This window comes from Protopterus annectens, chromosome 3.part1 (genome assembly GCF_019279795.1).
Source record: "Protopterus annectens isolate FY-2018-M chromosome 3.part1, PAN1.0, whole genome shotgun sequence".
In the NCBI taxonomy this organism is placed as follows: Eukaryota; Metazoa; Chordata; order Ceratodontiformes; family Protopteridae; genus Protopterus; species Protopterus annectens.
Window position 1 is genome coordinate 767,266,202 of NC_056732.1, and position 18,320 is coordinate 767,284,521.

General features: G+C 40.9%; 2 protein-coding genes across 2 annotated transcripts in view; both read right to left on the reverse strand.

The window, feature by feature from the left end:
* Nucleotides 1–18,320, reverse strand: part of CPZ (carboxypeptidase Z) — a 1,352,173-nt gene that overhangs the window by 1,330,680 nt on the left and 3,173 nt on the right. The window lies entirely within an intron of this gene.
* Nucleotides 1–18,320, reverse strand: part of LOC122797720 (CUB and sushi domain-containing protein 3) — a 5,249,173-nt gene that overhangs the window by 158,542 nt on the left and 5,072,311 nt on the right. Inside the window, exon 57 of the mRNA XM_044066251.1 lies at nt 986–1,162. Within this exon, the coding sequence (XP_043922186.1) occupies nt 986–1,162 (177 nt within the window). The remainder of the gene's footprint in view (nt 1–985; nt 1,163–18,320) is intronic.

An 18,320-nucleotide genomic window follows, 5' to 3' on the forward strand; every position in this document is an offset into this window, starting at 1 on the left:
CCACATATGTGAGGCAGAACTCCTCATTAGCGCTCTTCAAGAGGAATCCTGATGAGTGGATGGGGAACAGGAAATTCACACAGGAATCACTTCTGTGGCCCTGCTCGACAGAGGCACAGGTAACTAAATCACGTGGGAGGCGCAAGTCAAAAAATTTTGGCTAGGCCCTAGGGCCAATAGCCTAGTACCTGCCTATGAACCTATAAGTGAGATGTTCTTCCATAAAAAGAAATGCAGAACTATATATTCAGCTATGTATTCTTCGTTCTCAGGACTAAATAATACTGAACTTTTCAGCTGAATGGGTAACTTCTATTTGGAAGACCCAGCGCTTTCCTCTGGTGTTGATTATGGTTTTTAAGTTGAAATCGTCAGCAAAGTTTGTATACCAGATAGAAGGTCCCTGGTATAAGTATTCAATAAATCTCGATCGGCTTATATACTGAGATATATGGGATGACCCTTTGGGTACCTTAGGACAATACAGCCATACAGGCATTAGATGATTCCTGCTTAATTTGCATATCACTAGGAAAGCTGTCACTTAACTGGTTTATCATTTACTAATGTCAAAACAATCATGACTGCCTAGGTCAATACATACATGCTATTTGTACCACTAGAACATCATATCATTAACATTTAAGTCTATTTACATTTGAATTTTGTGGTGCACACGAGTATGGAAATATTTTTGTCATTTATAAACAGAGCTCTTTAAAATTATGCAAATGTAACATTTGCAAAATACTGGGCAGTTCAATATATCCACTCACCATTGCCACATAACGCATTGCAGGAATACTGAATTAAAAGAAAAATGACTCAAACTTTCACTTATCATAATGTTAACTTCATGATCAGTTAGCAGTAATAACTAATATTTTAGATCCCCTATGCTTTAATTACTTTTGCTGCATTCATAGCTTTTTTTTCATAAATTATCACATGGCATAGTATAACATACATTTTCGTGAATACCTACTTCTGCATTCTGGCAGACTTCCTGACCAGGTCCCATTAGCAGTGCACTGTCTAACTGAAGAACCAGAAAGCAAGTACCCTTCTAGACAAGAATAAACGACAGAGCTGGAGAATGTTGTATCATCAATGCGAAATACTTTTCCATTTGTTGGTGTTCCTGGGTTTCCGCACTGTACAGCTTTAGAAAAGGGGAAACATGTTTTTACTTTCAAAAAAGTTACATTTTTGTATATAAATATACATATATATATCTAAAATGTACATTAAACATGGTTATGTCTCTCCAAATTAAATAATGCTCTGACCTTTGCGCTACACGCTTATAAAATTAAAGCTATTTATCTTTCAAAACATCTTTACTTCAAGCTAAACAAATTATACCTTGGTCAGCTTACATATCAATGTTGTTTATCTGAAAAGCATCTTAAAGCAAGCTACACAAATGGCATTTGCGTTATTTTAATGAATAATGCAAAATAAGAATTTGAAAGCAGTGTTGGACATGGCAATCATATCAACAAAGCAGATGATGTTTATTACAGTACTTTTAAAATGACCTTTTATGAGAACCCATTGGCTGCATCTAAACTTTCAGAATTATAATCCTTAAAAGCATTTACTAAGTCATTCAAAAGGATTCATATCTTTAGAAGTAATGTGAACAACATTTTCTGAGTAGCAAATAAAAAAGTATGGAAAGTGGCAATGGCAGACCCCATACTGCATCACAATATTTTTTTCAAACCTTTAGCAGTTGTGGGTGTCTTCTATATGTGGTAGGTTCACACACATAAAAAAGGCATTCATCTTGGTTCTACAACTATGGTATTAACATCTGGTTATTAACAAGCAACTTAGTGTGACCATTACAGAAAGAATGTAGTACTTCAGAGAACTAAAATAAATGCCTTACATATGCAAAAAATAAAATGTGACACTGTCTGAGTAATGTGCTCAGGCAGGAATCTGTGAACCAGCAGCTTCAATATAATAATCCAGACATCCTGCAAAAGCAGAGCTTTTTTCTGAAGTAGAAATCCATGCAGAATTAAGCAACTTTCTGCACAAGGATGGATTAAACAGGTTAAAAAGGAAAAACACTAGACTTGCAGCTTAACTTGATCCTCTTTTTGCAGCACATAAGATAAATAAAATGAAAGAAGAAATGAAACTGCCATTTCCTCAGAGCAATACATACTACAGCGGTGAGGAGGAACAACCTGTACTGCCAGATAAAATAACAACCCTGGAGCAGAAAAAAACAATGCTGTAGGTCACAGAACACAGATTAAACAGAAAAGGCAACATGAATGATAAAAGCAAAAAAGAGTAAGGGGTGAAAAAGTATGAAATGGAATAACTCCATACATTCTATGATTTCAGTATCAGAAACCACTAATAGAACAAAAATGCAGGAATATTGTAGGACTGGTGTTGTGAGGTGTATCACAAAACAATAACAGAGTGGGAAAAAAACACTGTGATTAAGAGATACATGGCAGGGAAAACAGAAAGGAGTTTTAAATGTTGCAGAGTTTTAAATATTAAAAAAACAAAGAGAATGAACTGACCATGACTGAATAATGTAGAAAAGAACTTTTAATGCATAAAAGTAAGTGCTTTCACAATCCCAACAACTGATCGCTTCATCAGACTAGTTGCAACAAGCAGCATCTTCAAATTTAAACAGTAAAACAACCAATAACTATAAAAACATTTCATTCAACTCTAATTGAAAGCACCACCTCCATTTAAAAATGTAAATGATGAATATTTGTAACTTACATTCCTAGCAATGCTTTCTGTTTTACTTTAAAAACAAATGCAATAGTTAGTGTTTGATGGGTCTAACCCTAAGAAAAATTTTTGGTGACAAAGGATTGCTTATACCTGGTGTTTTCTCTGCCTGCAGTTGCAGAATACATTTCTGTTCTGCTGGCTCAACTCTAATTGAAAGCACCACCTCCAATTAAAAATGTAAATGCATATTTGTAGCTTACATGCCTAGCAATTCTTTCTGTTTTACTTTAAAGCCAATGCAGCAGTTAGTGTTTGAGTAGTCTAGCTCTAAGAAAAGGTTTTAGTGACAATGCACTGTTTATACCTGGTGTTTTCTCTGCCTGCAGTTTCAGAATCCATTTCTGTTCTGCTGTCTCAGTCATGTTCTTTAAGTCACCACCTCTAATGTTATGTTCCATAATCTCAAGTACTAAAAAATTAAAAACATGTTAAGAGCCCTGATCTTTAACATGCTTAGCTAATGCACTGGTTTCTGTTTCATTAGCTATATCTCTGATGTGCTCCAGAATGCGTTCTTTTAGGCTCCTATTAATTTTACCTGCATAAAAAACATAACAAACTTTACAAAAACTGAGATACACTATATGTTGTGTCCTACAATCAGCATAAAAATCAAAATTTATAACAAGACTCTGACTGGGATGTGTAAACGCTATATTAGTGTAGATAAACTTGCAAGCCATGCAGTGCCTGCATGGAAATGTTCCTATCCTTTGTGAAACTCTCTCACCATTTTTGTTCACTAGCGGTTTATAACATAATTGTCTTTTCAGGGAGCGGTTATTTTATAGCAAAATTGTTGCCTTACATCTATGGCCTCATCCAGTTCTTCTATGGAATTTAATATATTCTAGTTCTTTTCGAAAATCCAACAAAATATCTTAATGTTGCTTGTGTATGTAATAGGAAACCTCACTTTTTGTCTGGCATTAGACTGCATGGTATGCCTCTCATCTATTTTATCTGAAAAAAACGATTTCCCCTTATCATTGTGTGCTTCATACATCCCCCTAATAATAACATCTATATCTGCTACATTATAACCTCTATCTATAAATTCATCCTTCAGCATGTCCACTGCCAGGTGTAATCTATCATCTGTATTATGAAGTCTGCTGATCCTCATAAATTGTCCATTAACTACATTATTATTAACACGTTTGGGGTGCATACTAGTTTTGTATAAAATACTGTTTTTTCTAGTGGGTTTCCTATACAATTTCGTAACTAGTTCAGTACATCCAATTCTATCACTAGTTATATCCACAAAATTAATAGTTTCAGATGAACAGTCGTACGTAAACCTAAGGAAATCAGTAGTTTCATATAGATAATCAATAAACAATCCTAATCTACTACTCGTATCTCCCCACAGAAGAAAAATATCATCCACAAATCGTGCATACCAAATGATACTGTTGACACACTCATTGTTTCATAGCAAATTATTAATTTCCCAAGATACCAATGCTAGGTTGGCGTAGCTATTGGCAGACGCCGTGCCCATCGCTACACCAACCTTTTGCAGGTAAACGTTATCATTGAATAGAAAAACACTATTTTCAAGAATAATCTCTAACAAGTTGCATATCAAATTCACTTTGGTATCTGTGAATATTCTCTTGATATTCAATAGTTCACCGTAAATAGTGAATTGATGTCCAGGGTGACAAACATAAACTCACTGTCAATCACTGACCTTTTTTCCTGCAGAGATTTTAAAAACATTTTTGTGTCTCTAATAAAAGTATCACATGTATCTAACACTGGATGCAGCTGCTTCTCTACATAATGGATAATGCTTCTGTGCACCATCCTCTGCTAGAAACAATAGGCCTCATAGGAGGTTCAGCCATGCTCTTATGTATCTTAGGTAATCCATATATCATAGGTGTAATGGAATGTTCTACCTGAAAATAATTAAATATATCTTCTGTAATCTGTTGTGACACAAGTAAATCAAATACATAAACAGACACCCTGTCTATAATAGCTTTCACTTGCAGACTAGAAATCTGTAAATATGTATTAGTGTCACCAAGCAATAACATCATTTGCTGTATATATATATAGTCTTTTTCCATTACTACAACACTCCCACCCTTGTCTGCAGCCTAATTTCTATACTGGACATAGCCTTCAGTTGTGCCAAGGCTTCATTCTCAGATTTGCTTAAGTTGTAAAATTTTGCTGCTCTTTTATCATTAAACACTTCCCTAATCTCTTTCTCACACACTGTTATAAAAGTTTCAACAACTGGGTGTATTTTGGGTACACAATTGCTATCTTTAAAAGTGGTTCTGAGCATCAACATATGCCCAAACAGTCTCAGTACAAGAGGAACCGCAGGGTAAGACATTTGGTGTATGAGCTTGGCTGAGAAGCCAAAGGTGCAAAGCTACCATCTGTGAGATTATGACTGAACACATATAAATCAGAATCCTGCCTAAATGCAATTATACCGTAGCACCGCAGATCTCCGGTTGGCCAGGGATAGCTGGATGAAAGGCTGGCGAGTAGTGCTGCTTGTCACTGGATTGGAGCGCTAATGGAAGGGGTACACCTCTCTCCAGCAGTGCATCACATGTTCATGGGGAGCCGGGTGCCAAACGTCACCTAAATTCTGGTAAAGAAGCTACAGCTAAAATGGGAGGTTGGAAAGTACCAGTTAGAGTTAGTTAGACTTCCCTTCATACACAGCATGAACTCAAGACCTGAAATTCTTAACATTCAAGTCTAGAGATGTGGTATGCTGGTAAATGATCTACACATGGAGAACTGGTTCAGATGGTTTTACTGTTAGCTGGGCAGACACAATAAAACCAAAAGTAGAGTGAGTGTCTCCTAGGAGCACCTAGTATGCTCCTATGGGATGCATTTAAATGTCACCTCAAAAAGAGTTTTTTCATTACTCAATAAGTTAGGGATTTGGGCTATGAGTGAATTTTGTTCAAAACCTTAATAGCTGAGGCACTGGCAAGGAATTGTGAGAAAAGGTGATCAAATCTTGTTATGGAGGTAAGTTTAGAATTCAGTTGTGGGCACCAAAACAAAAGGAAGCAGTCAGGTTAAAAAAAGAGGCCTTCCACAAAATTCTAATGGAGAGGACCCCATATTTGTCTGACAGGTACTGACCAACCAGGAAGGGAACAGTTATGACAGTCACTAAAATGAACATGTGGGTGTGGAAAAAGTTTGTTGGGTTTTGGACAGCATTAATGAGGTTCTAACTAAACTGGTAACTCATGTAGGAGGGATTGGGGTGAAGGATTCTACCAGTGAATGTCTCCTCTTTGGTTCTCTTTGCTGTTTTTATTGACAGACCATGTTAAAGGTTCATAGGTTAGTACTATGCTATCTGCTCTTAAAGGCTATTTTAAGCCAAGCCAAACTTTTCATTCCAAAGGTAAGAATTAAACCACGTATCCTTTGTTTATGAGGAAAATACCTTAACCATATGGCAACTCCCAACCAGATAAAAATACCCATTTGTTAACCAGGTAGACCCACTGCACACACAGTCTTTTAGTGTGACCTGAGTGCAATGTCTGGTTAAGTGACTTCTTCAAGGTTACACAATAGACAAATAAGCACTGATGGAATCAAATCCTTTATAAATGTATCCAGTCAGGGAAAATAAGGATGGCATGTCTGTTGTAGACAAATTACAATGTTTAGTGACTGGGATTGTCCTTATGCATTACTGTGATTCTCAAAGGAATCTGAAATGGATGGGAAGAATATCACCACCACAAATCAATGGCATAGGAGTCTCCCAGAAAAGACTGGACTGCCCTCTGAAGGCCAGAGTACGCCACAAACCTCAGATGAAGCAGTTTAAGTATCATGTGGTCTTGTTCTGAATTGAAGGTAGTCTGGATCAGGAAATTGAAGAGTGGATAACTATAGTGGCAGTAGCACTGCAGGCATTCTATGTATGTGAAATAGTAAAGCAAGAGCTGAGTCACAGGATTAAGATTTCCGTACAATGGTCAAGCTATGACTCTGTCCTCAGTGACTGTCATTAGCAACACGCCAGTGACCGAGAGGATATCTTCAATGAAACAAGGATCTGATAAACAGCACCTTCATCTGTAGCCAGCAGGACCTAAGCCGAAGGCATCAGGACCCACTCAGCAGATAAAACTATCCCAGGCTGCATAGAACCTTCCCTAATCATTCCCACATCACAAATTCCTGTCTCTCCATATCTTCATTGCTAGATTTTGAAGAAGAAGAAGAAGAAAATGGCCCCCGTCTGCTTTTTATGTGACTCAAAATGTTCTTATGTTTCTCCTTTCAGCTTTGCTTCTGACTCACTGTCACCCACTATTCCAGTTATCTGTAGTTTGGAAAAATCTCCTCTTGTGTTTGTGTAGATGTTGGGCCTTGTCCTTCATGCTTGTGATATTTTAACAACTTTTCCTCAAGTGTCCTTGTGGTAGAAAAATTCCATCCTCTATTAGCCACACTCATTGTTTGTACTGTTTAGGTGAATCACTTAACTTACAGGCATGATTTTTGTAGTGATATTAAGCATGTCGACAAAAAAAAAAAACATATATCCATTTACTCAAACCATCCTTGCTGCTCATACCTCTGACTCTGACAAGCCTTTAAGTTCATCTACTTATGTTTCCCCTTGCCAAGAACAAATGTTAATTAAATCTTCTAAGCTTCAGAAGAAGATTTTTGTATCCATTCTCTGAGAAGAGACCTCTCAGCAGATTACATTAATCTTTGTAGTAGCACTTAAAAAGGATCCTATACTCAGAATCTCACTGTCCACCCTCCAAACAAAGGGACAGCAGCCAAGGGCAGGTTCAGAAAATTTTGTGGGCAATCAGTTATGCCACACATACAGCATGAGACCTGGTCCAAGGCATTTGAGATCACCCCTGCAATACCAGGCTACAACTCTTACCACACTTTTCGGCTACCAAACTAAGACCAAAACACATTGTTCCCCTCTACTCATCACTCATTAGACCCACTATAGAGTACAATGCCCCTTTTGGTATGTACCTCACAAGACATCTACAACAACTGGAAAGGTCGCAGAAATACCTCACAAAGAGGATTACCAGCCTCAAACAGATGCCCTACACAGACCATCTCAAAAAACTCCAGCTTTACTCCATCGCATATCGCCTACTCAGAGGTTATCTCTGCCTCACATACAAAGCTATGTCAAACCCAGAGCTGTTGGACATGATACACTTAAAGAAACCTCAATCCCTCTGAGCTACATGCTCTAGAGACCTAAACCTTGTCACCACAATAAACAGAGCATGCAGGAGGGATAGATTCCTGTCCCAGAGACTTCCCAAACTCTGGAATAAACTACCTATCTATATCAAACAAAGCTCCTCATTAGCACTCTTCAAGAAAAATCTTGATGATTGGATGGGAAATAGGAAATTCACCCCGGGGATCACTTCTGTAGCTCTGCTCGACAATGGCACAGAAAAATAATTTTCTTGGGTGGCAAAAGCCAGGGTACCTTTTTGGCTGGGCTTGTATAGGCCCCAGGGCCGATAGCCTAGTACCTACCTATGAACCTATGAACACTAAAGATGGAGGAGTGTCCATATTCACCAAGGATATTCACACCTCCAGGCTAGTTGCCCAACACAATGCATCTGAAATTCTCCAGGTGCAACTAACATTAGGTAAGACTGCAATCCAAATTGTAGCTGCTACAGATCCCCCACCATGCCGTAAGATTCTCACTACACCTTTCTAAACATACTGGAAAATATTAAGATACAACCAAACACCCTCACTACACCTTTCTAAACATACTGGAAAATATTAAGATGCAACCAAACACCCTAATATTGGGTGATTTCAACTACCCTGCCATTAACTGGGAAAACTGCTCGGGTACCAACACCTTTTCTCAACGGTTCTTGTCATTGTCCCACCAGGGGCTCCAATATCCTAGATCTGGTCATTTACCAACATGGAAGATAGATGTTCCACACCAATGGTCACCCCCTCATTGGTCAGGTCTGACCATAAGCAAATCACCCTTGACATCCACATCCCACCTCCACCCCCCAGTAAGGAAACCTCAGTAAAAACTTCTCCAAAGCCAATTGCATGCTACTCAAGTCAGAAGTGACAAACTTCATGACACCCATGCAAATGGGAGCTATAAGTTTGACTGCTGAATCCTACACTAAGGCACATCCACTCGTGCATGAATCATGCCATCTCAAATAGAATCAAGACGCTCTCCTCCAAAAAAAAGGAAGCCAATCTGGTGGTCCCCTGCCATAAACAAACTATACAACAGAAGGAAGAAACTGTTGCAGAAAAAAGGAAAATCTCAGGATGCAAAAAACTCCCTTATCAGCCTCAGTAAGAAGCTGAGATCCCTCATAAAATCCTTGAATGCTAGTTACGAAAATAAAATTGCCAAAGATTCCAAAGACAACCACAAGTCATTCTACAGTTATGTCAAGAATCTAAATGGCAATGCTCAGATCTGCTCTGAGCTACAACAGAATGGCATTAAATATAATGATCCCAAGGATATTGCCAATATCCTGGCAGATCGATTTAGTGCCAACTTCACCCCCCTCTCACCCCCTAAAGGGCCCATCTCAATACCAAAGGATTGTCAAATTCCAGTAATCAGGGCCACACAGGTAGAAACTGTACTCTCCAATGCTAAGAATACAGCATCCATGGGACCAAATGATATCCTGGGCTGTGTACTACATGAACTACAAAATGGACTGGTATCTCACCTAAGTGTCATGTTTACTCATAGCCTCACCTCAGGCTTCATGCCCACTGAGTAGCGCACAGTTACAGTTATCCCACTCCACAAGGGGGGATCCACCTTGGATCCCAGGAACTACCGTCCCATCAGTCTGACGAGCCTGATCTGCAAAGGCATGGAATGCATTATCATGGAACTTATAAACAAAGACATTGGCAACCTTCAAACACTGGACCCTATCCAGTTTGGGTTTGTGAAGGACCGATCTTGTCTCCTGAACCTGACTTGACTTCTTCGAATCAGTCTCCAGAGCTGTGGACAAGGGTAAGGTGGTCCACATAGCCTATCTGGACCTTGCCAAGGCCTTTGACACCATCCCCCTCTCTGGAATCATAGATAAACTTACTAAGCTGGGCATAAATCCCTACATCACTCGATGGTTTGCCAACTGGCTTACTGACAGAACCCAGACTGTAAAAGTAGCCAACTCCAAATCCAGCTCCAGACAAGTGACAAGTGGAGTACCTCAGGGTTTAGTCCTGGGACCGCTCTTGTTTGGCCTCTACTTCTCTGAAGTACAGGCCAACACAAAGGGACTCTGGCTAACAAAGTTCACAGATGACTGCAAACTGGGAGCCATTATTGAATCCCCACATGATGTGGATATTCTGCAAAAGGGCCTTACAGAAACAGATGCTTGGTGTCAGAGCCATGGGCTCAAGCTTAATGCCAAGAAATGTATAGTTATTCCCTTTGGAAAAAAAACATGTACCCATGAATTACCACATAGGTGGCAGTACACTGAACACCGAAAGTTTGATGAGAAGACTTAGGGACACAGGTGGACAGTGCTCACCACAACAGTCAGGAAATCCTTCTATGTGGCACACCTCATCACTAGGGCTTTTCATCCATAAAAAGGATGTCATTGTCCCACTGTACTCATCCCTCATTAGACCCATTATAGAGTACAATGCCCCATTTGGTATGTACCTCACAAGACATCTGCAATGGCTGGAAAGGCCGTAAAAATACCTCACTAAAAGAATCATAGGCCTAAAGCAGATGCCCTGTGCTGACCATCTAAAAAACCTCCAGCTAAACTCTGTGGCATATCATCTACTCAGAGGTGATCTCTGCTTAACATACAATGCCATGTCAAACCCTGAGCTGTTGGACATGCTCCACTTAAAGAAATCTCAATCCCTTAGAGCCACACACTCCAGGGATCTAAACCTTGTCATCACAATGAACAAAACATGCCACAGGGATAGGTTCCTGACCCATAGACTGCCCATACATGTCAAGCAGAACATCTCACTGGCCCTCATCAAAAGGAACCTTGACGAGTGGATGGGAGATAGGAAATTCACCCCGGGGATCATGTCAGTCACCCTGCTAGACAGGAGTCCAGGGAAGTAAATATTATCTGAAGAAATATCCAGGATATTATTATGGCTAGGCTTGTAATGGCCCTAAGGCCGATAGCCTTGTACTAACCTATGAACCTATGAACCTATATTCCAAAGGAATTTGGCCAGTGGAGTACAACAGGTTCTGGAAGAGTTACCAAATTGAATGTTGAAGAGAAACTGACTCAGTCTACACCTTACTTGAACATAAGCAACCTCCCAGTCCACATTATGTATAATGCAATATAGGAAACTTACAGAGGTGTGCTGACACTCTTGGCTCAAGATAACTAACTTCTCCATTAATGCTAATGTGAGTTTTCCAGAAACTCCTTTTTCTTGTCTTCACTTATGGGTCTGTTGTAAGGCAGAGAGTGATTTAAGCCCTTGATTTCTCATTTAGTGAGAAAGTGTTGTGGTCACTCCAGTTGTGACAAGTATCTGGACAATTGCATACTGAATGGGGCATAATATTATCTGGTTTTGGTTGATTTAAACAGGGTCTGCACTTCCTTCTTAAGTCTGGTAAGAGTGCTATTGGCATCTTGAGAGTTAAATTTGTTTTTGGTGCAATAAGTGTTTTTTTTTCTTATAGACCCTGTTTATATTATGATTTCACTACAGGGTTTTATTTTCTAATTTGGTATTGTACTTACTTCTGAGGGGGGCAGATACATTTATGTAGTAATTTACATGTGCACAGCAAAGATTCTGCATAAGCAGTGGTGACTGTCAGGATGGAAGGGGTTTTTGAATTTAGCAGGTCATCACTCGGTTTTAGTAGAGTAGCCGTGGCATAATCTCTGAATACCACAGTATTAGAAGATGTTTACAGCTTCAGACTTAAGATGAATGGAGACTGACTTGTGGTCTGATTTGACCAGGGAAGAAGTTTCAGTTGGTATGGAGCAAAGTTGCTGCACATTGGTAAGGATTAAGTCCAGGATCTTCTTTGCCCCTGGCTGTGGTACAAAGTAACTGGTCCAGAGAATTTGCATTGAAGAAGTCCAGAAATGTATGGGCATATGTGTTTGAGGATGTATAATTGTATAATTCTTCCAGTTAATGGAGGGATAGTTGAAGTCTCCTAGGAGAATGGTGTTTGGCTTAATGCATAAGGACTACATACCGGTTAGGAAGGGGTATGGGTTGAGGGGGCATAGAGGGAGTCCAGTAGTTAGCTATATGATATGATATGATATATGATATGATATGATAATAGTTATCACGAGTAAGTTGGTTATGGAGGAGTTCCAAGTTGTTACCTTGTCTTGAAGTGAAATGCTTAAGAATATGGAGATACTGCCGTATTTAAGTGCCTTCATCTAATGTGGTGAGCCTGATTGTGCAGTAAGGACTGAGATCTTACACGGAGGGGAGTAGATTTTTTTTATTAAGGCTCAATGCAATGAGCAGCAATACCTGTATGTTATGCAGATTCCGTCTTGTTATGTTGGAAGCTTTAGAAGACTGTCATTGCCTATAAAGGGCTTGACAGGGATTTAGCCAACATACAAAAGCTTTGGGGTATAGGTATAGGACATCCCTGGAAAAATAGTTAGGACTGCCTACCACCTCTTCACATACTGATGTACATTATACTCACCAGAAGTTAAGCCAGCTGTTGAAGTCAACAATCTTTTGCCTGTATTGTTGCATCATTTTTGGTGATGGTAGAATGCTGCTCAAGCCTAGGTTCATACCTGCCTCAGTCAAATACTCCAAGAGCTCTATTGTGTCTCACTTCATATTGTCCAGGGGGGTGCATTTCAAGTCATTTACGTCAACGTGTTCACCAAATGCATGCTGCTGGTAGCAGATAACCAAATGTTGAAGTAAGTCTGGACATTCCCTTATAAAATGACTGGATTCTTGTTGCTCCATCCAGAGGAAAGTACAGCTGTGTAAAATCTTACCAAAACAGTAGATATCCTTCTCTCCACGATTGCAGTATTCTTCACCTAAGGGATCTCCTGCCATGAATAGCCTAATGTCTGGCCAGTATATGAAAGCCTTCAGCACTTATAGATGCTGTACACATGTATGCTCCCCATACAAGATGTAGGGCATAAAGATTACATCAGGATACAAACACTCACAACTGAAAAAGCTACAAGAGGAATGGTTTACCCTCAGGGACAAGTATGAATGTATGTATCCAAATGAAAAACAGAGAAGGAAAAAAAAGGAAGAATCATCCCTGCAGTTCTTTCTTAGTTGGAGGACAAATGCTGAATAGAACCCAAGTATCTGAGTTGATTCAAAGCAATTTTGGAAGAGACAGGGAGAGGTGGAGAGACAAGAAGATCTGGTCAAGGGGAGGGGAATGCAAACTGCCAGACAGAACCAAGCTTTACCTGAAAAGAAGGTTTCTGGTGGAAGGAGTCTGAGTAGATTTAGCAGGACCCTTTTTACCCTTAGGAGGAGGGCAAAATTGCCTAAGAACAAAGAAAGACTTGGAAGGATAATTCCTCTGAAAGGTAGGAATAGGAGTAACAAAGATATGATTCAGCTCTTGAAAGGCTTTGCCCTTATCCTATAGGGACTCCAATAGGTCAGCAGCAGCAGTTCCAAAAAGACTGTTGTTATCCAAAGAAGCATCCCAAAGGTTGACCTTGATGTAATCAGGCAAAGGCTAAAGGAGCCAAGAATAATGCCTCCTGACTGAACGAGAGATAACAGCGCTGGAAGAGGCATCAGCTGCATCAGCTGCATTTGACTGAATGGTGAGCATATTGTGAAGTGGGGTCTAGCAGAGAAAGGGAAGAAGCCTTCCCCTCAGAGTCAGGAAGGTCAGAAACAACCTAAGAAACCTGATAAAGGAGGGCCAAACCATACCTGGTCATATGTGTCTGTTAGTTAATTGCTCTAAAGGATAAAGTGACAGCAGTGTAAACCTTCTTGCCTAACCTTTCCATAGACCTACAATCCTTGTCAGAAAGCAACAACTTGATTGAGGGCAACAACGTGGATGTCTTGTCAGAAAAGGCTCTGCAGAAGGGTCAGCAGAAGGGCAATTATAAAGAAAATTGCACTCCTCAGGCACCTTGTAGAACCGATCCAGTTTTTTTGGTGTAGGAGGCTGAGAGACAAGAGCTTCAGGAGCTGCAGAAAGGGTTTCCAAGAGGGCAGCCAGAACAGGAGGAACAGCATATAGTTTGGAAGATTCCATCTGTATGAGCTCATAGTACCTTTTTTGAATATCAGAGACCAGGGAACAATACTACATAAAATAGTCCATCAAACAGGCAATGGTGTTCTCAAAGGAGATCTCTTCCAAAGGGGAATCTGGACTTAAGGAGTCCTCTTCCTCTGAACCATAGTCCTGGGGGGTATTTGGGAAAAATAGGCAAGGAATTTATTTCCCATGTCTAGATCCTCATCTGAGGAATGCAGTTGCCTAGGCCTCTTGACAGGAGTGGAAGACCTGGAGAATAGGAAGAGAGATACATTGATGTGGCTTTGATGCCATCAAAGCATTAAATAACACTGAGTGAAATACTGCCATTCACACTAGAGATCCTTCACAACAAGGGAAATAAGCTTTGTCTTCTGTTTTTCTGTGAGATGGCTGCTCAAAACAACCTTGGAGGGTCAGACCCCTGATGTGACTCTATAATAGTTGCAGGATTCTCCTCCCTCACTAAAATCTGAGGAATCCCCTTGGTCCCTCAGATATTTTCAGCCAAGGTTCCCCAATAATATCAGCTACAGACATTTGAAAAACCTCCAAAGATGTGCAAAAATTCACATCCATGCTGGCCTCAGATGGGATCATGGCAGAGGAAACTGAAGCGCAGACAGTCCTCTGGGTTTTCACCAACCTCTACAAAGACATCTGGGAGGAGGCTGTACAGAAGCCAGATTGTGCCTGACTTTTTAGTCCTTCTTCTTGGCAGATGGCTGGCCTTCAGGATGTGTCATAGCACATAGCACCTTCAGCTAAAAACTTATGATGTTGGTTCTCCAGGTATATGGACAAAAAGGAGAGGTAACTACATATTATCTTAGGCACAAACACCTGGTAACACTGCATATGGTCATGGGAGGCACCCAAACAAAAAGTACATTTTTGTGATAGTCTTTATGGGGAATCTGCCTCACACACTGACATTTTCCCTTTCTGGATGAGGTGAACGCAACAGCAAACAAGAATAAAAAGGAAGAGAATGGCTTGGTAACAAGCACGGCAAAACGGCGTTCAGACGAATGGACAATAATGGCGTTCAGACTGGCGTCAAAGAAGTTCTGAGTGTTTGCATCCATACATCACCTTTGTGTCCTATGTTTTGCACAGGGAGAATATGTGTGACATATTGTGCTTATAAGACCTAAAGGCTTGGATCTCTTAGGTGAAAAATACTGCAACAGTGATACGGAAGGTCATCTCTAGTTTGTTACAGGGAGTCTCTTTTCCAAGTATGCCAGTCTCTGATGGTAAGAGTACACCCTTTATGTCCTAGCTGGAATAATCTCAGAGGCTGATAATTAGTGGGTATACCGTAGATGTCAGTCAGTGTCTGAAGTATTCCCTGAACAACTAAATAGGGCACTTCTGTCTGCAGAATGTCAATTTATTTTACCTATTCTGTTTTGGCAGAATTTTGTCTCAAAACCATGGGAGCAATCATAGTAATGAGCTTCCACATGTGTCCCCAAAATAGATTTTCTCATAATCCAATTGTTCTCTCATGTTAGAGCAAATGATGCGGTTCATAGGTTCATACTAGGCTATCTGCCCTAGGGCATTTATAAGCCTAGCCAGAGCATGTATGGCTTTCGCCACCCATTTTAAATTAATTTTGCTATGCCTTTTTTCGAGGTTAGTATACTGTGCCTCTGTCTAACAGTGACACAGAAGTGATACCCGGGGTAAACCTACGATCTCCCATCCACTCATCAAGATTCTGCCTAACCTGGACTGGGATTTTATTCCAGAGTGAAGGGAGCCTCTGGGTTATGAATCTGTCCCTCCAGCATGTCCTATTTATTTCAGTGCTGAGGTTCAAGTCCCTCGAGTAGCTCGATGGGATTTGGATTTTCTGAGGTGCAGCATGTCCATTAATTCCGGGTTGGACATGGCTTTATACGTCAGGCACAGATTGCCTCTGAGCAGGTGGTATGCCACTGAGTAGAGCTGGAGTTTCTTTAACCGGGCAGCATACGGCATCTGTTTGAGCCCCTTGATCCTCTTGGTGAGGTACTTTTGGGGTCTTTCCAGTTGCTGCAGGTGTCTGGTAAGGTACATCCCAAAAGGGGCATTGTACTCAATTATGGACCTGATGAGAGATGAGTAAAGAGGCACAATGACCTCCCCTGATCTAGATGTGAATCCCTTCATGATTAGGTGGGCTATATAAAATGTTTTTCTAACCACTTTGGCCACGTGGTTGTCAAATGAGAGATTACTATCAACTTGGGTTGCCAGGTCCCTAATTACTTCTTCTGTACTTAATGGATTACCACCTATGTGGTAATTTGTGGGCACTTTGTTTTTGCCAAAGGGGATGACTATACACTTTTTGGCATTTAGCTTGAGGCCATGGCTCTGGCACCAGTTGTCTGTTTCTATGAGGCCCTTTTGGAGGATGCTTGTGTCGGCTGGAGAGTCTATTATGGTGCCCAGTTTGCAGTCATCTGCGAACTTGGTCAGCCACAGTCCTTCCATGTTGGCCTGTACCTCCGAGAAATATATGCCGAACAAGAGAGGTCCCAGGACTGAGCCTTGTGGGATGCCACTTGTAACTGGTTTGGAGTCTGAGATGGCTCCAGCTATTCTAACCATGTGGGTTCTGTCCTTGAGCCAGTTTGCAACCCATCTAGTGACATAGGGGTTTATATTTAAGCTGGTGAGCTTATCTATAATGCCCGAGTGGGGTATTGTATCAAAGGCTTTTGCGAGGTCCAGGTAGGCTGTGTGGACCACCTTCCCCTTGACAATGGCCTTGGTGACTGTTTCAAAGAAATCGACCAGGTTTAAAAGGCAGGATCTGCCCTTAAAAAAGCCGAACTGGGTAGGATCCAGTGTCTGTAGGTCCCCAATATCTTTATTTATAAGGTCCATGATGATCCTTTCCATAGCTTTGCAGACTAAGCTAGTGAGACTTATGGGGCAATAGTTTCCAGGATCCGTTGAGGCACCACCTTTGTGGAGAGGGGCCACTGTTGCTGTACACCACTCTTTGGGTACATATCCTGTAGTAAGGCTGAGATTGAACAGTAGTTTTAGGTTTGGGTTTAGCTCTTCTTGGAGTTCATGTAGGATGCAGCCCGGGACACCGTCTGGTCCCATTGATGCTGTGTTTCTTGCTTTGGAGAAGGCAGCTCTTACCTGAGCATCTGAGATGTCAGGGGGGCAGCACTCTGCTGGGATAGATATTAGCCCTTTTGGTGGGGAGGGGGGAAGTTTGCGCTGAACCTGTCAGCTAGGATGTTGGCAATGTCTGTGGGTTCGGTGTATTTTTTGTCATTTTGAACTAATTCTGAGCATATCTGGGAATTCCCACCCAGGTTCCTAACATAACTAAAGAAAGCCTTGTGATTATCCTTAGTGTCCTGTGCAATTTTTCTCTCGAAGCTGGCCTTAGACAATTTTATGAGTGCCCATAGTTTTTTGCTAATACTGATCAGAGATGCCTTCCCTTTTTGGGATTTTGCTCTATCATGTAGTAGCTTCCTCCTTCTATTGTATAGTTTGTTTATGGCTGTGGTCCACCAGACAGGACGTCTGCCTTTGGAGGATTGGGTCTTGGTTTTATTTGGGATTGCATGATCCATGCATTCCTGAAGGTGTTCATAGAATGCGTTTATAAAGTATTTTGCGGTCTGGGCCGTATTATCCACAGGCCCGGGGGCTTTGAAGGATTCCACCTTGGTTTTGAGGAGTGTGAAATTTGCTTTAGAGAAGTTTTTCACTGTGGTTTTCTGGGCATGGGGTGGGGTCGGGATGTGAATATCCAGTGAGATTAGTTTATGGTCTGATCTTACCAGTGAGGGATACACTTCTGGTCTGGAGCATAGAGTCCCCATGTTGGTGATGATCAGGTCCAGTATGTTTTCCCCTCTTGTGGGAGTGGTAACAAGTTGTTCCATAGCATTTGAGTTTATAAATTCTAGGAACCTTTAGGCTAGGGTGTTGGAGCTAGAGTAATTCTCCCAGTCTATGGTTGGGTAGTTGAAGTCACCCAATATAATGGTGTTTGGAGAGACCTTCATATTTTCCAGTGTTCTCAGGAAGGCCGAGTGGGGTTCCTGGGTTTGGGAGCATGGTCTGTAGCAGGCTATAAACTGGAAGGCAGTTTTACCCACTGTTAGTTGCACATGGATAGTGTCCGATGCTTTGTGCTGTGCCACCAACCTGGAGGTGTGGGTATCTTTGACGAATATTGATA